Genomic DNA, 21,388 nt, shown 5'->3' on the forward strand with positions numbered 1-21,388 from the left:
CATCTGCTTCCAAACACTGCTTTACATTATTTATTTTATCAGCCAAATTTCATCGATACATATACACATAATGCTCTAATAATATGCTACACTAAAAGTATTAAGCTAAGAAAAAAGTAGAATGTTTGCCTTTTATTTTTATTTTTATTTTTTTTTAAATCCAGGAAGAATGAACAGAAACTGCTCTTTGGCATTCAGAATTGGAAATCTATTCCAGTCAGATCCAAATGCACATTACCCGTATAACAGGAAGCTACAACAACAGAGTGAATCCTTCTTTAAAAAATGGTTTTGCTTTGTACATTAAATTGCACATCTTCAAAATAATAAAGGGTGTTTACAATATTTTTTACATAGGAATACACTGTGAAATGCATTATAACACTCAGGTTAAATATAGCAGTATTGTTATACTTAGAAACTAAGAACATTATTTCCTGTATTAGTTAAAAACCATCAAACAAAATGCTTAAAAAAAAAAAAAAAAAAAAAAACAACAACAAAACCCTATACTAAGTATTATGTGAACAGACTTATCAAAGTGTGTGCTTTTTGCAATGTCAGGAGATTCAGCTTGCCTACATTTAAAATAAATGAATAAAAGCTGCGTCACATGCTTTGAAGCTTCTTTCTTGATTTTTTGCACTGAAATACATGAAACCAAGATCTGCTTTTTCCTGTAGGACATTCTCTCACCTCCATGTTCAACACTGCCTCCTTGTTATTGGATTAGGTATTAGTATTGGGTGCCATCTTAAATGCATTCATTTTCAAGTCAATGGAACACAAGATTGTCTTTATTAAATTTCAATTAGAAATTTATTTTCAAAAACCATAATGTGAGATATGCCCTAACTGAAAGGATTTGTATTGGTGGCTTACTCTAAACTCTCAATTCCTAATTTGTGTGTGTTTCATTTTTTTCCTAACAGTGTAGTTAAAATGCTGTCTATAGTTCTACAAAACACTGGATGCAGAATCTTTCTCAACACTGAAAAAAAGTTAGTTGTGAATTAGTAAGTGTGACATATAAAGGACGTGTGATATGAACAGTGAACATTACAAACCACATCAGCTGCTCACCTGTATTCACCAAATGTTCCATCATCTTCCTTCATAGGCTGTATTTCTGGATCAGCATGTGCATCCTCCTTTTCCTTCACTAAAATATTTGAAATAGTAATTTTTATCATTAAACTGCAACACTAGAAACCTCAAGACCCTAATTTCTCAAATTGATCGCATTTGGCAGGAAAGTGGTTTGAATAGAAATCATTGTTTGAGCTATGGTCTCAGATACATGTTTTCTTTTAAAGAAAAAAAATGTTTATTAGTTATAGAATCTTATTCAAGTACAAAATACTGCATTAGTAAAACTTTTTATTCCTTTCATTTCCAACTAAAGATTTGCTAAAAAAATTAGTAAAAACTTTCCCTACTTATGATATTATTAGAGCTATTGTTTAATGAAATCTGAACAATTTAGTTTTACTTATGCATGCTCCATATTGCCGCTCAATATTGCTCCCATACTGATTGATAACACTGAATCAAGTTCACTTATGTTCACTGTTAGCTTCCATCTGCTTTCATGTCATGCACTAACAATGCAGTCAAGGTATTGCAACAATCTCCAGGGAATTTTAAATAGCATTTAACATATATTAATATTAGAAAAAAAAAAAAAAAAAAAAAGTAGGTTTGGTCTGTTCATTCCTTCTTTTCTATAGCATGATGAAAAGCAAGGCAAAAACACCTAGAGTGGAAGCTAAATTTAACACAATTATATTTCTTGCACATCCTTGTTGTAGGCTTAGTAATCTTGTCATCGTTCACTGGTAAGAGTGGAGGAATCTTGCATTATTCTTTGCATGTAACCTGTCCCTATACAAGTATGTAGCACTGTGTTCTTAGATACAGAAACCTGCTAGTACCTGAGGAAACAGATCTTTATAGAAGACATATATTCCTATAAATTAAGATTGTTGACAGAATAAAACAATATACTGGCTTCAAAAAAAAAAAATCTTCATTATCCTTCTTCCCTTTTCTTTTTTCCTTTCTGGCACTGTGGCTATTCAAAACCTTCCCTTGTTTAGCAGATAGTTACATAATCCAATATACAATCTCTTATCTTTTATTCTGGTAATTTCCACACTTGATTTGTACATCATTAGTTTATACACTCTTATTTAAGATGATATGAATCATTTCTGACAGTAATCTATAATTATGATAATATGTAACACCTTGAAATCTGTCTGCTATAATTTCATACTGAAATAATTTACCACTTTTTTATGACAACTGGTAATCTCAAGATGACATGCTAAAATTAAGACAAAAAAAGAATTATTAACCGTGCTTTGCATTTGTCACTTCATTGGTGGAACATTGCATTTCCAATGACACCGGAAATAAAATTAGCTCCAGAGGAAATACAATTAGCTCTAGAGTCACTGTTATAACCATGAGTACGTTGTCAGTGTGCTTATACAGTTAAGGTCTGCCATATCTAGTCATTGGCTATATCCATATAAGTGTGTATATATATTTATGCATACATAAAAGAGTTAATACCTTCCATGTCATAAATCTGCAGAACCCCAGAAAAAAAGGGCATAGCAAAGACCTCCACAAAGTAATGGCATCCTTAGCACCCAACTGTCTCCTACACTTTTACTGTTTTACCCTCTTCTGGATGGTGGCTCACTCCTAGTTCTCTCAAGTTACCCTTTGATGCCCTCCTGAGGTCCATTTATATTCACTCATACCTCACTCCTGCTCTGAGATCCTGTCACTACTATTATAGGCAAACTCGATGTCACTCAGTGTCTGTTTTCTACAGGGTTTTAGTCTACAGAGCTGCTACATAGACACAAATATTAGACTGGGAAGAAATATACATAAAACATATATACACACATGGATATATAACAAATTTATGTCTTCTATAATGTCTCAGGGGATAGAAGAGGTACATTGTATAGTTCCAATTTTTTTGTTACAAATTATAAAATATATTTGGCCATTGCTAGTCTAATACTAAAAAATAAAAGAAGAAAAAGAAAAACTCTTATGAATTAAAAGTTACACAAAACAAAACAACCAACCAAACAAACAAAAAAACAGCCTAGCTGGAGGGTGATATTTGAAATTTAGATGCAAAAATACTGACGCTGAAGAAGACACAGATTCTGAGAAGGAGGATAAAATATTTGAAAAAAAAAGTAACTGTATTAAGGGATCTATCTTATGAAATGCTGCACTCCTGAGACATTTAAGTAACATGGCAGCTATGATATGGTGTATGTTTCCATACCTTCTCCAATTAAATTCTAACTCAGCTCATTTCAGTGGGTTAAAACACATTTGCATTAGACTTCAGAGAAAGGGGCATGCAGTACTGGTAGTATGACCAAGTACATCAATCAAAGCTCAACCTTCTCTAACGTGATCATGTAGTTATTTGACCCTCCAGGGATGAAGAAGATGCTCTTCATATGCTTAAAAGGATTGAAGTTTTCTACCAATGGGCAGATTGCTCCCAACAAGCCTACCAAATGATAGGACTGATCTCCTATATACACAATGTAAATGCTAACCAGCAGCAAATGTAATTTCTCCAGTAAACCTCAGATCTGTCTTAAATGGATTACTACTAGATAATTTTTATTCTTGTTGTTATATATCATACCTGGATATTTGCCACCCTTATTCCTCCTGATGAAGCAAACAATCAGTAAAATCAAGATAAGAAGAGCAACAGCACACATAAGACCAATGAACCATCCTTGAGTAGCAATGTCAACCTGCCGACTTGCCATTGCTAGAGAACAGAAGAAAAAATATTATGAGATGCTTTCCTGCACTGTTATATTAATTAAAATAAATAATACTGTACACAACATTTATTAATTAAGGAATAACACTCATTGTGAAAATTAGCATTAAGAAAAACAGTGATACTATGAATATTTTCATATTTAAATGTTTCCAAGTACAAGCACACAGAACTTACTTTTGAAAATATAAGAATTCTGCCAACTTTCTTCAACATTTTGACTTAAGAACTATTGCAGAACACGTACACATACTATATTGCTTTTCACAAATCTCAAAACTATTCTCAACCACTTTACATTAATTAAATGTCTGAAATGAAATTGCAAATTATAATTCACACAAACACTTAGATTGCATTATCAAAATGAATAAAAAGCCAATACTCATTAGCTAATGCACACCCATTAGTCTGAAACAGGGAAACAGATGGGTCATTCAAGGCCCTAATATTAAATTCCAACTAAAAATCAACAATGAAGCATCCTTTAAAGCCTTATTAAGCATAATGTTTTCTTCCTCTCCTCAGACCTGTACCTCATGTTACAATTTATCATGATTGCCATAATTTAGCATTAGTGAGGACTTAACACAAGGCAATTGGGAGGCCTTTCCTTGGCACCGTTTCTCTCCAATTGCCAACTCTATCTGGAAAATGATGTAAATAATAGGCAAACCACACAGGAAACACTACAGCCACGAGAGAGGGCAGGAATTATCTGTGTGGTTTGGTGGCTGGAACCCTCCTACTTGTCTCCAACAAAGTATTTGGAAACACTACAGGCAACTGGCCTTAGAATTTGCTGCTGGAAGAAAGTGGGAAAGGTGATAGGAGTTGGGAATGTGGGCTATAGAAGAAAACATGAAGGGGATGAAGAAGGACATCCATTGAACTCTTGCTTCCACTGAAGTGGAGGACACAATGCATAAATAGCTTTACACAGAGAAATGTGAAAATCCCAGAGCCTGCAAAAGATTTTCACCTCTCCTTCCAGAAGATATGTCTTTAAGGGAAGGCTTATAAAAGGACATCACAGACAACCTGTTTTGTTTTTTTTTTCAGTGGAGCATTTACTGTCCAAGCTCATTGAGCTTGGATTGTCCAGGTGATACAGCACCAACTCTTTTCTCCTTACAAGACATGGAGAATGCCAACTGGGAAGAGTCCTGTGCTGGTGCTGTCCTTCGAGCAATGCCGCAGCCTTCTTTGGCAGACAGCTAGCTGATGAGAGACTGCACTGGACTGGCAAGCACGCTTACAACAAAATGTAACAGTATTCAGTCATAGGCCAGAATTCAAGCCCATGTCTCAATGTTATTTATTAGTTAAGACAGAGGCTGAGACAGCTAGCTTGCAAACATCCGTGCTATACGGTCCTAGATTCCTGAGGGTCTTCCACTGACTGCATGAAAACTGTAAGTACCTCTGAGTACTATTTAAACAATTTTTGTATTGAAATGTCTAAGTTGTATGTGTATATACAGCCTTTATGTAAATATATATATTTATACTTTATATACTGCATATAAATATGTAAACAAAAGTGGCAATCTTAAAAAACAAAATCACAAAGGTAATCTTCCTCTGAATTGTAAACCAAATTTATATAAATTTTGTTCCCATATAAAGGTTAAAAGTATTTTGAGTTTTGTATATATGCATTTAGAATAAGGCATTAAAGGTTGTATAATAAATACCGTAGCAAAATGCAAAAGCACATTTAACATTCAAACGTAGTAAGAAATAGCAACAAGCAAAACAAGTCATGCATAAAAATATGCAAGATAGATGGGAAGAAATAAAGGTGAAAACTTACTTATGCAGCTTCCTTAACTTATTGTATATCCAGTAGGAAAAGGTTTCTAGACCTCAGTGCAACTTTAAAAATGGCACAGAATTTCCTGTGTACTCTGAGCAAATTATCTGCCTCAGGCAGAAAGACATTTATTTACTCTTGTTGAACTGCTAATGCAAAAGTCAATGCGACACACTGTACTGGTATGCTCAAAAGATGAAACCACACACTACTAAGATGTTCTATAGGAATGCTTGCTTAAGAAAAAAATTAGGCAAAAGCTTCATTATGTCAAACATTGCAGTTTCTTTCCTAATTGGAAGCATTGGAAAGCATTCCATATTCCAATAATTTTCCCTTTGCCCACTTGATTTTTTGCAATGTTTAAAAGCTTTAATCTAGACTCAAAACAGTATGACATAACATTTTTCTTTTCTAAAAAATGTGCTATATCATTAGATTAAGAATGATGAGTAATACTATACACGGAGCGTTTCCTTGATCAAAAAGCATAAAAGGGAGTCTTTAAATTCTATTTAAATTCCCTTCTTCCTTGATTAGTCAAAGATATCAGCCAAGGTTCATTCACAGTTATGTACAAGATTCCTTATCTACTGGTTTGGTATTTTTTGTTCAGAGAGATACTTTTGGGAAGATTTCTGTTCTGCTTGTTTTGAATTATACTACAATCTTGAATTATACTACGATCTTGATCCTTTCTTTACTGCTGCTTTAGGCTTTGAGTTTTTGTGTATTTGCATAAAATTTTACCTATTGGCATTTATACCATTCGCTTTCTCTGGCATAAACAACCTCTCTGCTTAGCCCATATACATTTGCTTGGCACTGTTATTCAGCACCATGCTTTCAAAATTTTGCTGCAACATGACAAATTGTCAACAGAAATGGAACAAAAAAAAGCAAAAAGTTATGATTTTAGAAAGCACTCACTTTCCAACTGGTACATTCATAATTTATTTTGTTGTCTGATAAATATTACATATTGTTCAAGCATATTTTCATATTTAAACTACTTTCTTAAATCATAACATTCTGGATTTGGTGAAGTGCCTGCTAAATAACTATGCATGGACCAAAATGCTTGGAATGAGCAGAAGTGGCTATCATATACAAACAGATAATAATAGCTGACCAACATCATACTGTGATGGTAACAACATAATCAGCATAACATCAAAAAAACTTCCAATAAAGCTCTACCTTTGAGTTAAATGAACGAGCATTACTGATTTGCTTATGAAAAAAATGACTGCTGCACCTTTCTTTAAATGACTGAAAATATATACATACAGAACTTAAACAGCCTTACTGATTCACAGGACCATTTGTGAAATCAAAATATTTACATAACCAATATAATAATAGGAAAAGAAACATAAGTAGAAATCTCTTAATAGTGGTATATATAGATTACATGAGTCTTCAGATTCAATCTGCACTTCTGATTACACATACATTTTAGCTCTGATTTTTTGTATTAAATAGGATGATATGCAGATTGTTAGCTTTAAAAATACGTACTTGACTCTATTAAAGAGTTATGTAAATATAGAAGCCTAGTTATATTAATTAGAAATAAATTAAATAGGTCATCTTCAATGCACAGCACACAGATGGAGTGTGAGCAGTATCTTGCCCCTAACATAAACAACAGACAAGTAGAATCAATTGAAATGATGAAAACATTCATAATCTACATAAGAAATGTGCTAGCATATCTAGGAGTTTAAAAAATAATTCAACATTGCTCTAAAAAAAAAAAAAAAGAACATACAAAGATACAAAGATGCTAGCTACAACATCTTTTAGCTAGAAGCAGTTCAACATTTCAGCATGTGGTCTCTCGCAATTCTGACTATGATACAGAATTGGTACGGTGTGCCTCACCTGGACCTGTCTCAAACACATCCTCTGAACTCCTAAAACCAGACAGGCCCTCAGCACCAACCCGGACTTTATATGCTGTTCCTGGTGTTAAACCCTTTAACACAAAGAAGCTTCGAGAACCATTTACAATTTCTTTTTTCCAATCTTCTTTGCCTACAAAAATTTTAGGAAAACAACATATTGGAATTTTAATTGTCTACGTGTTACTGAAAGTTTCTAGACAGAATATTATCAACAGTTACTTGACTAAACTATGGATTGGCTGAAAAAAACAACAACTATTCTTTCAAAAAATAAAACCATATAAAATTACGACTGCAAATAATATATTGCATGCAATATATTGAAGAATACACTATTACACATTAATTATGAAACTATTTTAAACATTTGTTCCATTGTACTGTAAAAATACTATTTTAATTTATTTTCTTTAAAGACTTACTGAAATTGCAATTATCAAATACATTAAAATAGATTTTAATCATTTAATTAGACTATACTTTTGTAGTTTCAGTTAATATTTACTTTAGTCGAGAAATTCTATTTTGCAATCTGAACAGATCATATTTCCTGATCATTATCTTCTTTTTCTAGGACAGATGTTTCTTCGACTAATATCCAGAAAAAATGATTTATATTCCAATTTTCAGATATATCATCTTTAGTCATAACTTTAGGAGGATAAAGTATTTAAATATCATGGTTTTATTAGCTATCTATCTGTGTTACAGTTATTACTTGTATTATCAAAGATTAAAACCTATTTTCATGCCAAGAAAAGTATGCAAGTTGGTCAATACCTTGTTTTAAGGTTTAATTTAACAAACAAAATAGTTTTTGCTGACTGTTTTATTTTCCTGATTTGGATATAATTTAGGAGAACTGTTAAATCCCATTTTAATGTATGTAATCATATTTTTACATATGTAATCAATGCATTTAAGCGATCAGCTTTAAGTGATCTACATTTTAGAAGTTCATGTTCACAATAATTTATAAGATAATACAAAGGAACAAAGGCTGATTTTCTATCTAAGCATCAAAAACCTACTACACATTGATGTTTACTATAATGAAAATTATTTGATCTCCAGATCAAGTTAAAAAATGTTTTTTCCAAACATTTAAAAGCTATCATTAACACTGGGTCAACTTAGGACCATGTTTAAAAATGTTTGAAAATATATCTGAACACTTAATATAATTTAATGAAATGACTTCTTACTGCCTGCTACACCATATTCAACATAAAAGTTCGCATGATCTGGTCCCTCATACTCCCAACTGATATTGGCATAGGTCTCAGCAGCAGCTGTTGTAACATTTCTGATCCTTGGATAAAGTGGTTGCACTGAATACACAATAGAAAAACAAAGCAGAATATGAAATTGTGACTTCATACATTAAAAAAAAAAAAGGAAGGTACTATGCTAATTTAGATCACATACAGGGAAAGTATTTGTCATTGTTTCCATTACAGGAAATTAGTGACTAAATTAGCATGCTTGGTAATTGAATCCTAAGCAGTTACTACACCATGAAATTAGAAAGTGAAATCTATGTACTCTAGTGAGCATGCCCTATAACGCTGAAACTGCCAAATACCTAAAAACGCTTAATTGCCAAAATCCCAGAAAACATTGTTTCTATTCATCCAGAAGTAAAATGAACACAGTGGAGAAGTGAGTACATTGTCCAGGGGAATGGGAAATGGAGAGAACAGAGGTATGAAGGTGGCACACACCTCCCTTTATTCCACATGTCACTGAATGGACTGTAAATGCCTCAACTGCAAGCCCTCTATAGGACTGTGTCTCTATTGCATTGATAATGATAAAAAAGGAACACAATACCCTTATAGAAAGTTGGACGGACAGTATGCATGACTGGGGAGGTTGCAAAAAGGGTTTCTGAATATCCTTCACCATCAGAGGTAGTGGGAAAGAAAAAATAAACAGTAAAAACACTTTACATCAAAAGTTATCATTTAAATAATGCAGTAAAGCCTTACCTGCTAAACGAATAATGCATGCACACTCTACATTCATGCAAAATTCAATTAGTTTTACTTGTTAAAATATGAAAGGGCTAAATGATACACACATATTTGAAAATGAACAGGAGTATATTTTTACTGAAACCTTCATTTTTACAGAACATTTATTAAATCAGCTTCCTTGCCATTATGGATTCATTGCAACTTTAAACATTTCCATAACATTCCCAATGTTATGGAGAGCCAATATCAAAATATTCTGGTGTGAAGCACTCGAGTCACTGGAAAGCAAAGAATAACAAAACAAAACAATACTACGGATTTTAAGATACTGAGTCCTATTATAATTCTCATCAGACACAAGTGTGTTGCACAGATATGCACAAAGTCCCCTATGCAAATAAGTCCTTTTCTCTTCAGCATCTTGTAATTAGCCACATCTCTGCTCATTTCTCAATTTTTGTTCTCCAATTACATCTGTTAAAAATGGACAAAAACTTCAGCATGGTTGTTTGCTTAATATTAATAAAAATAAATTCTATTATTTAGTGCAGATCCAAAAGGTTTTGAATGAAAATGCCTTACTCTGTTTGCCACTGACATTTTGTTCCTGCTAAAACATCAAAAATACTTCCAAAAGTATCATGTAACACCAGAGGTGAAATCTTAGTCTCAGGAAAGACAATGACAAAATTCCAGCAACTTTGCCTATACCAGAAAATAAAATGAGCAAAGGCCTGTTCTCAAGGCAAGAAGTGCTGCAGAGATTTTATTCACATACTTATTTCCTCCTCAGAACAGGATGGGCCTGTCCATACAGCTGACTAGAAGTAGTTCCAAATTAGATTCAAAGAAAAAATGGCTTGCTTTGGCACAGTAAAATAAATAAATCTGTACAGACAGACTAAATGAGTACTGCGACTAGAAATCTATAGCTCCTGAGAGTCTTTTTAAAAAAGACCTAAATGATGCAAATTCCATCAATTCTTCTGAAAATGTATCCTCGTTACAAATTTTCACACTATCAGGCTTTTTATCTCCATATTTGTACCATTCTTTTCTTAATTCTACTTCATTAGTAGAATTCTCATTCAACTTCAGTCTGTATTAAACCTATTACTGCTATATTTGATGTCTTTGTAGGTTGTTGTGCTTACGCATTTTATACATTACTTCTTTCACCAACCAAAAATAGGGAACATATTTGTTTAAGAGATAAAGAATATATCTATTCTCTAGAATCAACTTAAAATCAGAAAGAACAAGATTTTTAAAAAAAGCCATCTAGGTTACTAAATCAACAACAAAACCACTAAGAAATACCAGAGCCAGGATTCTGGTATGGGAAATCTGGTCTGTAATCACATCCACTATAGTAACGCAAGGGGATTACGTTCTGCTCCTCTGTGCCACTTTAAGGTAGCAAGAAGAAAGAATAGCAAGGTCTAAATTTAGAAACATTCAGAGTCTGAGACTGTGGATAGGATATATAAACATCTTGCCTCATTTGCACATGGGAACAGGTGTAAATTACAATCAGCATCTTAGTATTTGTTCTTTGCCAAGAAAGCTACCGGTTAGTACTCTAAATATAATTTATTCTGTTTTCTTTCATTAAATCATATTTTCTCACACCTATATTTTCCTGGATTTTGCTGTTCTACCAAAGATGTCTAATTAGCAGCAGAACTGTATGGATGACATTTGTCACTGATGTCAAGGTCAGAAGAAACTATAAGCAATAATCTGTTTCTCCTGCAAAGAGATGCCACAGAACTGCATCTGGCTTTTCCCTCCTGATGCCTGGGCACTCGTGGATGAAGTAAAGAGTCTCACCCTGTGTGAAAGACTCCAGATGACAGCCAGCCTCTGTATCACTAGGCTAATTAGATAATTACCTTTCCTGTAAAATGTGCATCTTTTCTTGTGTTCTTGTGTTTGTTTGTTTGGGGCTTTGTTTTTTAAATCTTTGATTTCTAGTTTCTGCCCCGACTAAATGGCTGTTTGCTAGATTAAAGACCTAGTATTGAGTAAATTGCTTTCTGTCCATATGATTGCACATAACAGTGAAATTGGCTCAGAAAATTATCTTCATTCTTTTGGTCTTTTAGTTTCTAAATTCTCTCAAGTGACTGACTAATGCTGACATTTCCCAGACGTCCTCTTTTCTGATTTTTACCAATGGTTGCTTGTACAGTTTGATCATTGTGTAGTATTTGGTCAGTTTTAAGTTCTGTTTTTTCTTATTGAACACAACACACCAACAAATTCATTCAGTAGCGTATTTATTTTCAAAATTATTACTTCTGTTATTCTTCCTCTTTTTCACTACTAGTTGTTCTAATAATTCCAGCAGGCCTGGAAATTGTTAGTTAAATCTTTCAACTCTGCCATATTTGCAAAATGGGTATACATGTAGGTAAAATAAAAGATGGCTGATGGATTCTAAGGTGATGAAAGCCTGATGTCTAGGTAGGTACAAGATTCAGAGCTTGTCTCCAATCTACCCAGACTCTTGTCTTCTAAATCACCACACCTCTAATTATAATTAACCTCTTAGTACTTCAATATGCTTCCTAGCACTGTTCACAAATGCAAAATGTGTAATTGTCAGCTGGCAGAAACTCTCAAAGCATGCAAGTGGCAGTTGGTGAAAAGAGCGGGGCTAGAAAGCTTTGTCTCAGGGAGAAGTGCTTTTTGAGCAGAGGAACACCGTGTTCTTGTGATTTACAGCCACACATAATGCTGTGCACCACCAATGACAAGGGTCACTTCAAAAATGATGGGATTGGACTGTTAATTAAGTTATGCTTTTCATACAGACTGACTTTTAATTCAGCTACCTCCAGTAAATTAAGCCATTTTAACCATGCTGTGCAATGCAAAGTTTTGCTGACATCTCTGAGTACTGTAGTGAGATATGGTATTAAAGAATTTGTCAACTGTTGAGAAAGAGGCATAGGCTCAAAGTAGTATTTTCCTTTCTTTTCAAATTAATTTCAATATTGTTTTTTGTTGCTGTCATTGTTCTGTTTGGTTGTTTTTTTGTTTGTTTGTTTGTTGTTGTTGTTTGTTTTTCGGTGATGGTTGTTTTTTTTTCTTTTTTTTTTTTTCTTTTTGGTAGAGGAGTATTTAATCTTCTAACTTTTCAAGAACAGAGCTCCTGCACAATTGTACTTGGACGGCAGACTCAACAGAATTCAGTAATTTGTGACATAAGATATGAAAGTATCTTAATGGAATAGCTACTCTTTCTCAAGATTTAGTGTAGCAGAACAATAAATTAAATAATCCCCAAAGTGATTAAGCTTTACGAAGTTTCAGGGAATTCATCAAATCTCCAGCAAGAACTGGCAGCTATGTGATAAACACACATCTGATGACTCATGTCAAATGGAAGAAAAATATAAAGTGATATATCACAGAGAACTAGGCATATGACAAATTAGGGGTTTGCTTTAATTTGCTTTTTAACCCCAAACTTTTACAGTAGGAAATTCAAGCCTTAGTATAACAATAGGAGCAAATTCCTTTTCTGGCATTGAGAGATCTCACTTCTGAGATTATCTAAACCATTGCAAGAGTCTTCCTATAGTTCAAGAAATACAGAAGACAATGAAAAAAGGCAAGAAATAGTTTCACTGATAAACATTTAGCATGGCATAGATTTTGTGTGAAGTCTAAAAAGCAGAATGTATTTGCAGGAAGTTTTACATTGAAATGATCATCATTTTCTTACGCATCCAAAGCATCAACATTTTTCATGGTAGACTTAAAAGAGGAAAAAACTGAAGGTTTTTTTTAGCAGGCTGTACTGAAAGAACCACATAAATGTATCACAGAGAAGTCCACAGAGAGAGAGTGGCTTAAGGATCAGTACAGAAATACTATAATTAACTAGAAGAGAAAAAGCAGCTTGAACTTGTTAGAGAAAAATATGGAGACATGATGTGAGATGATTCAGAAAGGGAGGTAAAACAGATGGTGGGCAGGGGAAAATGGTTTAAACAACAGCATTCTGTATGGAATGAAGAATATTAAGATGATCCTATCCTTTCCAAATAGATCAGAAATACGAACTGAGGTGAGAATGCTTCACTCTAGCCTTGAGTGAAGAACAATACATTGGAGATTCAGCCAGAAAAAAATAAAAGTTTCAGACTCAGAGGCTCGACTGCTTGTATTTTTCCATTGCAACAAAAGTATTTCCATCAGTTCTTGAGATGTGAAGTTCATATGAAGAACACAAGACATACTGAAGTACTGCATTGACAGCAAGTGTTAGTTTCAATTAAAGCTCCCAATCTTACTAGCTTTGCAGGTCAGATCTGCCAGTTATGAGTGTCCGTGTGCATAAAGACTACAAGAACTTGCTTTTAAATTAGAAATGTGGACTATATCAAAAAGAATCAGAAAAGTGACAAGAAGGCTTGCTAAATGTAGAGACACGCATAATTACATGGCATGACTCCCTCCACTTCAACTTACAACAAAGACCATTACAAGCCCCTGTGACTGTTGATGTTAATCAGCAACTTTCACTTCTACCACTGGTCTAATCTGTATTCTTTTCTTTCTTCTGTAGTCTATTTATTTTAAAATTCTCATCAAAGAGGGTAGGAAAGACTTGACTCCAGTGATCACCAGAGTCAGTTTCCAGCTGCTTCTATAATTACTTCACAGGTCATCAGGTTCTTAATCCCTAATTTCTTCTCACACCTCTGTTACCCCATGTCTGTTGGTAGATGTAGACGTTGATGTCAATACCCAGATGCCAACGGCAATGCATGCGGCTTATCAAATACTTTATTCTTTATCTAATTCTTTATCTTGATTAAATATATCATGCATAGTACAACAGTAATTAGAAATGAAAAAATATAGTGCAAGTCAAATTGGATTATAAACAGTATAACAGGGTAGCTTGCCCATCCACAATAAAACCATTTCTATCATGATTTACTCATGTGGGGTTGTGCAACGTTGACATGAATCTCCCAGTTAAATTTCCTCAGAGGAGAACAAAACCTCAGGTCTTGTAATCAGACAAAATCCATTGCATTTTGGCTATCTGATGCAATGACACCAGTTGCCGAAAGAGCATTTTGATTAGTATGGGTCTCTTTTGCTGCGAGACAATTATTTCCTCTTTATACTGTCCCCCATTTGTTGCAGCATTCTGTCCTTCTATGTTCTATTCAATCAGAATATGTCTATCTTTACTAAAGGAATAAGGGGAAAAAAATCTTTATCCAAATTTCTTATCCTTGAACTTACTTTCATCTAAAGTTACTATTAAAGGAGAAAAGGCAAAAAGGCTTGTTTCTTTACTGATTGATCTGGGTATCTTTACAACAACTACTTGACACCAGTGCAGTCATTATGATCAAACAAACTCAACTGAGATGAATGTTAAAATTGTTAAGTGTGTCAGTAAGCAGTCTTTGGTTGCTTTCCTTGATTTTAAACTAATGAAAGACTACAGTACAATGAAGGGTCCATGCCTGCATAGATAGACTGCAAAAGTCACATGGTGCCAAAGGACCACATGTATATATTTCAGGACAGCAAATATATTTCAGGTCTACAATAAAAACATTAAGACACTATAAGATCCTTGGCATTAACACTAGCATTATTTCCCTCAGCACCTTAAAATACAGTTTTACTCTGAGAAGTGAAATATATCTCAGGTTGTACACCTTGCCCAGGTTTAGATGCTTTCAATTCCCCCAAGACCTTGTGCCCAATGTTTCTGATTAACCAGCTACAGGCCTTCGGAAGCAGCTAGCCAGTAGAAAACACACTACCAAAATTTCACTGAGTTTTATTCTTTCTGAATCTGACATCTACTGTCTTGTTAACTTCCAAGATATTAACCTCAAATTGCAAAAGAAAGGATATATGTATTTTTCTGATAACTCCTGCCCTTCAAAATGAAACACTGGGCTGTTGCTTTTGATGGATCAGAACACAGTTGAGGATATCAAAATTTCATATCCTTCTCAGTTTGGCTTTGGGTCCACATTAATGAGACCTGTATCTACTCAACGGCTGTCCTGCAGGAGGGAGGAGGAGTAAAAATTCACTGCTGGGCATGGTTTCTTCTTGAGTGGGCTGAGTATTTCTGTCTCCCAAATCCACCCACTCATGGGACCAAATAATTTGGCACTTGCTAATATGATCCTCTTTTTCCTTTCTTATAGTCCAGGATCAGTAGGGAAATAGTTAATCATGTTAATGCAAGTAACCACTGAGAACCTTCATCTCAGAGCTGCAGCAACTCAGATGTCATAGCAGATGTCATGGCTTTAGCACCGTCCTGTTTGCAGTTCCAAAGTTTTCTTTACGATTGTAAGAGCTAGATGCAACAGGAATATGTGAAAACTTTGAAACCATAAACGGCATGGAACCAAACGAAGACATCTGCTTACGTTTTCAGAGAATCTGAGATGACAGCTCTGAAATGTGAGCTGCTCCAGCTGATCTTACAAATAAGATGCTTTCTGCTAGCCCTAGACTGTGATACAGCTATAATTAGGCTGCAGTTTCACACAGAGAATCCATTTTTCCTTGCATGAGTTTTTATACTCAGCTATAAATAATGAGAACTTAATTTACATTTCTGCTGCTACATCCAGGACTATACGCCAGTTCTGTTGTTCCAATCTGTGCTGACTTCCCAGCTACAACTTGACTAAAACACAGTAATAAAGACTTAGCATTAAAATAAACCCAGTACTCCATACAGTTACCAGAAATGTGTTTGATATTGGAATGCACTTATATACACAAAAGTATGCTTACACGGTCTGACTTCTCCACCAGTCTAAGTGGGTGAATAGCATGGCTAGTATTATAGCCATATAATTATCAAAACACCTGATCATCAAGTGGAAAATAAATATATGTGAAACAATTTATTTTGTCTCTTCCGAGTTTGTAAAAAATAATGGATACTTTCATGTAGTGATTTTGACATGGGATTTTTATGGCCTGAGAATCTGAAAATCCGATGTTGGTAAGTGTTAATGATACCTCTGTGATAAAATCACACATGGGTATAGAGACAACTTTCTGACTCAGCTCTCTGAAATCTCTCAGGATAATCTTTGCTTCTGGCAGTAAAGGTATCAAAATTCATAAAAAAACTGTATGAAGAATACATTGTTCGACAGAAGAACTTCATTATAAAGAATCTAATATTGCTGAATGCAAGAACAAGGTTCACAATATGCTCCACTCACTGAAATATCTTCAAGTGATCGCCCACAAGATTTGCGAACCTAAGAGAGCAGGAAGTCATCTGCCTCTATATTCCATCTGATACTTGAACTAGGAAGTATACAGAGGGTATTGTCAGTCATCTGTCTCCTATGCACAGTTGGTCGCAAATGAAATAAATGTGATCAAATGGGTAGCGTTAATCAGCAGCGAGAACAAAGGCACACCTACTTTTTTGAAAGAAAAAACGCGCATGGCACAGGCAGTAAAAAATCTTTGTGAAACTGCTGCTTTTTCTACTCCAGCTCATCAGTGCTAGTGCACCTGGACCCTGAATATTTATGACAGTGAGATACATCTGTTAAATGTTCAGAAATAATTAGACTTTGCTGAAGCAAAGCTAATGAATTCCCCAGGAACTCTGGCAAAATAAACAGATGAAAGGTATTAATAAGCATTCTGTATTCCCTTTTTTTTTTTTTTTTTAAATGTAAATGTTTTATTCCAGCACTGATTAATACTTTGTATAGTAATGTGTAGTCCAAGATTCTCTGTCCTTACCACTGCAATTTCCCCATTTGCAACACTGCAAAATCCACACATTAACAAATCATGCAGTTTTATTTTACCTTTGCCTGCACCTACAGCAGGACGAGGAATACCAGCTTTAATGGAGGAAAACAAGAATAGGAACACTATATAATTAGATACAACACCAAAGGTAACATACATATAAATAATTTCATTTTAAACCAGAAAAGCATGCAGACTAGATAAAATGTATTAATTCAAATAAATTAGAAACAATCTAGTTATGCTGAACACCGACAGACTACTACAAGACAGAAATTAATATACATGCACTTGCTAAATTTTTTTGGTCATGCTTGTTAAGACACGGTTTAAAATAAATGCAGTTTATATGCAACCTTAATACACGATTAGAAAAATTGCATTGCATACCAACTCATCTATATCAACTGAAATAAAACTGTAATTTCAGTAATCATAAAAATACATGAAAAGATGGTATCAAGATAGACCTTTAATATTAAGATGTGCAAAATCATAAAAGGCTTTCCCCCTATACTTCCCTTTTGTTTGAAATTACTCTTATTTTTTGAGCTTTCATAATTAAATAAATAGCATCTTCAACAAAAGAACTGCCAATATCCTAGATTTAGAATTGTTACAAATGTAAAAATCAATAGTGACAGGATCAAACACTATAAATAAGGTTATTTAAATATACAATGTCACCAGTTACTTGTGGTCACAAATTAGATATTTTTTTTGGCATCTTTTTTGAAGATGTATTTTTTTGCCAGCTCTGTGGGAAAAGTTTAGACCTCTGTGGCATAGAGCTGCATCATTTCAGTATTATTCTCTGTAATTATGTATTACTCTCTGGAATGGAATAGCACTTAAAATGTAAAGTTACGTTAAATTTTGAAGCCAAAAAAAGCCAATGAATTAGGTCTTGTGAGTTTATATCAAAAAGATAGACTTTACACTCATTATGGGGCTTCTGCTACAGTAGAAAAACTTTGCACATCTTTTCCTAAAAACTATTTAAAATATTTTAACAGTATATAATAGAGTTGAAAAAGCCCTTGAGATTTTTTTATCAGGGACTATTTTCTTAATGGAAGGAAGTAGTAGTAATATTTTTAATAAAACTGGTAGTCTTTTTTAAACTCAGTGGGTTTTCTTTATACATACCCATCTTACCTTCATCCATAATTGTTACTGCCTCCTCAGTTATCTGACTTCCTGATCCAACTGATGTTTGTGCATTAAAGTAAAACTTGTATCGTGTGCTGTAATTTAAATTCTTTAATATCAAGCTGCTCTCGTTGGCGGGTATTCTTATCTCTACCAAGGGACCTAATTCATGTGTGTTGTTAACTGTTATTACAAGAAAAAACAAACAAACAAACAAACAAAACCACAGTTACTTAGGAAAATTGCATATGTTTTCATTATATTAAAACAGACTTCATTTTTCTGTATTTGTCTGCTGCATCGTTCATTTCCAGTCACTTAAATGATAACCTACTGTTTCCAAAGAAAATCACTTTTATATAAAAAGGAGAGGGACAAAAATTCAGAGGGGAGATAAGGAACATCTACAAGTTTCTTAAGCTCAAGGTCCATTCTCATAAGTATCTGAATCTAAGGTACTAATTCCACATCAAACCAACTGAACGTACACACTTTTGAAACTTTGATCATTCAGCTCTCCGTATCTCTGAACTAACTGCTTCAGAATAAATTCAGTATGCTTAGGAATAAAAATACTGAAATGACTTCTATCTAACACCAAGGAAGAGTGGAATCTTGTAAAACAAACTGCCTTCATCTGTTCCAGGCATATGCCTAAACTCCTAATTGCCAGTGCCATTGCTGATCAATTTCTGGGCAAGTAGGCAGTAGCATGTGGATCCTAAGGAAGTGACTGGCTGAATGGAAATAATGAGCAGTTTAATTTCATAGAATCATAGAATATCCTGAGTTGGAAGGGACCCTTAAGGATCATCAAGTCCAACTCTTTGACACCGCACAGGTCTACCCAAAAGTTCAGACCATGTGCCTAAGTTCACAGTCCAATCTCTTCTTAAATTCAGACAGGCTCGGTGCAGTGACCACTTCCCTGGGGAGCCTGTTCCAGTGTGCAACCACCCTCTCTGTGAAGAACCCCTTCCTGACGTCCAGCCTAAATTTCCCCTGCCTCAGCTTAACCCCGTTCCCGCAGGTCCTGTCACTGGTGTTAATGGAGAAAAGGTCTCCTGCCTCTTGACAACCCCTTACGAGGAAGTTGTAGACTGTGATGAGGTCCCCCCTCAGCCTCCTCTTCTCCAGGCTGAACAGGCCCAGTGACCTCAGCCGTTCCTCATACGTCTTCCCCTCAAGGCCTTTCACCATCTTCGTAGCCCTCCTCTGGACACTTTCCAACAGTTTCATGTCCTTTTTATACTGTGGTGCCCAGAACTGCACACAGTACTCGAGGTGAGGCCGCACCAGCGCAGAGTAGAGCGGGACAATCACCTCCCTTGACCTACTAGCGATGCCGTGCTTGATGCACCCCAGGACACGGTTGGCCCTCCTGGCTGCCAGGGCACACTGCTGGCTCATATTCAACTTGCTGTCTACCACGACCCCCAGATCCCTCTCTTCTAGGCTGCTCTCCAGCGTCTCATCGCCCAGTCTGTACATGCAGCCAGGGTTTCCCCGTCCCAGGTGCAGGACCCGGCACTTGCTCTTATTGAACTTCATGCGGTTGGTGATCGCCCAGCTCTCCAACCTGTCCAGATCCCTCTGCAAGGCCTTTACGCCCTCATTTGAGTCCACAACTCCTCCAAGTTTGGTGTCATCAGCAAACTTGCTCAAAATACCCTCTATTCCTACATCCAGATCGTTTATAAAAATATTGAAAAGTACCGGCCCTAAAATGGACCTAAAATTTAAAGCCAGTATAACTCTGACATAAATGAATGGCATAGAGATGGTATTTTCATTTTAGAATAAAAACTGAAGAAGCAGACAACAATATAATTGGATGTATTTTGATCTACTGCTAATGATATTTTCTCTGCAGTCAGAATACAGGATTTATAAGTGCCTCTACCTTGGCTGACAATTAGGGTTTGAATAACCAAAAGTAATGGAAAAATGTTAACCTTGCACTTGAGCAAGTGGAATTTTCTAAATAGGGTCAGATATAATAATCTTTTGCAAACTTGACTTCTACAGTGCAATCATATCTTTTGTACATTACAAATTTAGCATTCAATAAATGAATTACTATTCAGCAAACATATTGTAAAAGGTATAAATATTCATAATTAACTTACTTGGTTGAAACTTCAGTATGTATGATATCAAAATACCATTTGGATGGATAGGTGAACCCCACTCCAGAGTCAGAGAATCCAATGTTGGGTTAGTGATCTTCAAAAAGGAGGGTGAGCTAGGAACTTTTAAGAAGAATATATGGTAAATACAAAGTAGATGAGCTTAAAACAGCTAATGAATTATTAAGATCATGGATTATTACCATATTGAGCCAGATTATTATTTTATGATGTCCAAGATGCAAATTCAGCAATTGCATCCTTAGTATACTCATTTTGAATACACCACATCTAACTTAATTCCTAAGTTTCTCATTTCATACCTCCTTCAGGTGTCTTAAATACTTTGTCTGGGCTTGCTGGTCCTTCTCCTTTGCCATTGACAACTCTAACATTCAGCTTGTAAGAACTATAGGGCTCCAGCCCTGGCAACATTCCAAAAGTCTTGTTTCCCCTGAAAGTCAAGATCTTTTTCTCTATATGCCGCTTACTCCTTCTGGATAGACTCTGTACTTTCCAGTAGTAAACCTAAAGAAAAAATAAAATCTATAGTGAGCATCGAGGTGTTCTGATTTTGCAAACTCTTAAGCTTTCCCATGTGTATCCATAAATTATAGGTAGGAATAACTGCAATTTTAATGAGCACCATAAAGGTTTCCTCCTTGTCTAGACACAGTCACGTCTGCATGACTTGGTGAGGACTACCTACCATTTGCCAGTTCTGTTTATGCTCAAAGACACTTTGACACAAGTTCTGTTTTGGA

General features: G+C 34.9%; 1 protein-coding gene across 33 annotated transcripts in view; it reads right to left on the reverse strand.

Moving 5' to 3' along the window:
• The window catches only part of NRCAM (neuronal cell adhesion molecule), a 151,749-nt gene that overhangs the window by 10,941 nt on the left and 119,420 nt on the right, over positions 1-21,388 (reverse strand). For 12 of the 33 annotated variants that reach the window (XM_084514177.1, XM_084514161.1, XM_084514184.1 and 9 more), the window contains 9 exons: positions 20,948-21,152; positions 20,625-20,747; positions 18,502-18,678; positions 17,400-17,435; positions 9,404-9,469; positions 8,776-8,901; positions 7,548-7,700; positions 3,698-3,829; positions 1,084-1,162 (listed from right to left, as the gene is read on the reverse strand). In XM_084514177.1, the coding sequence (XP_084370303.1) occupies positions 1,084-1,162; positions 3,698-3,829; positions 7,548-7,700; positions 8,776-8,901; positions 9,404-9,469; positions 17,400-17,435; positions 18,502-18,678; positions 20,625-20,747; positions 20,948-21,152 (1,097 nt within the window). The remainder of the gene's footprint in view (positions 1-1,083; positions 1,163-3,697; positions 3,830-7,547; positions 7,701-8,775; positions 8,902-9,403; positions 9,470-17,399; positions 17,436-18,501; positions 18,679-20,624; positions 20,748-20,947; positions 21,153-21,388) is intronic. The other 21 variants (XM_084514170.1, XM_084514178.1, XM_084514169.1 and 18 more) reach the window with 6 other exon arrangements.

The sequence above is a fragment of the Aythya ferina genome (genome assembly GCF_964211825.1).
Source record: "Aythya ferina genome assembly, chromosome: 1".
NCBI lineage: Eukaryota > Metazoa > Chordata > Aves > Anseriformes > Anatidae > Aythya > Aythya ferina.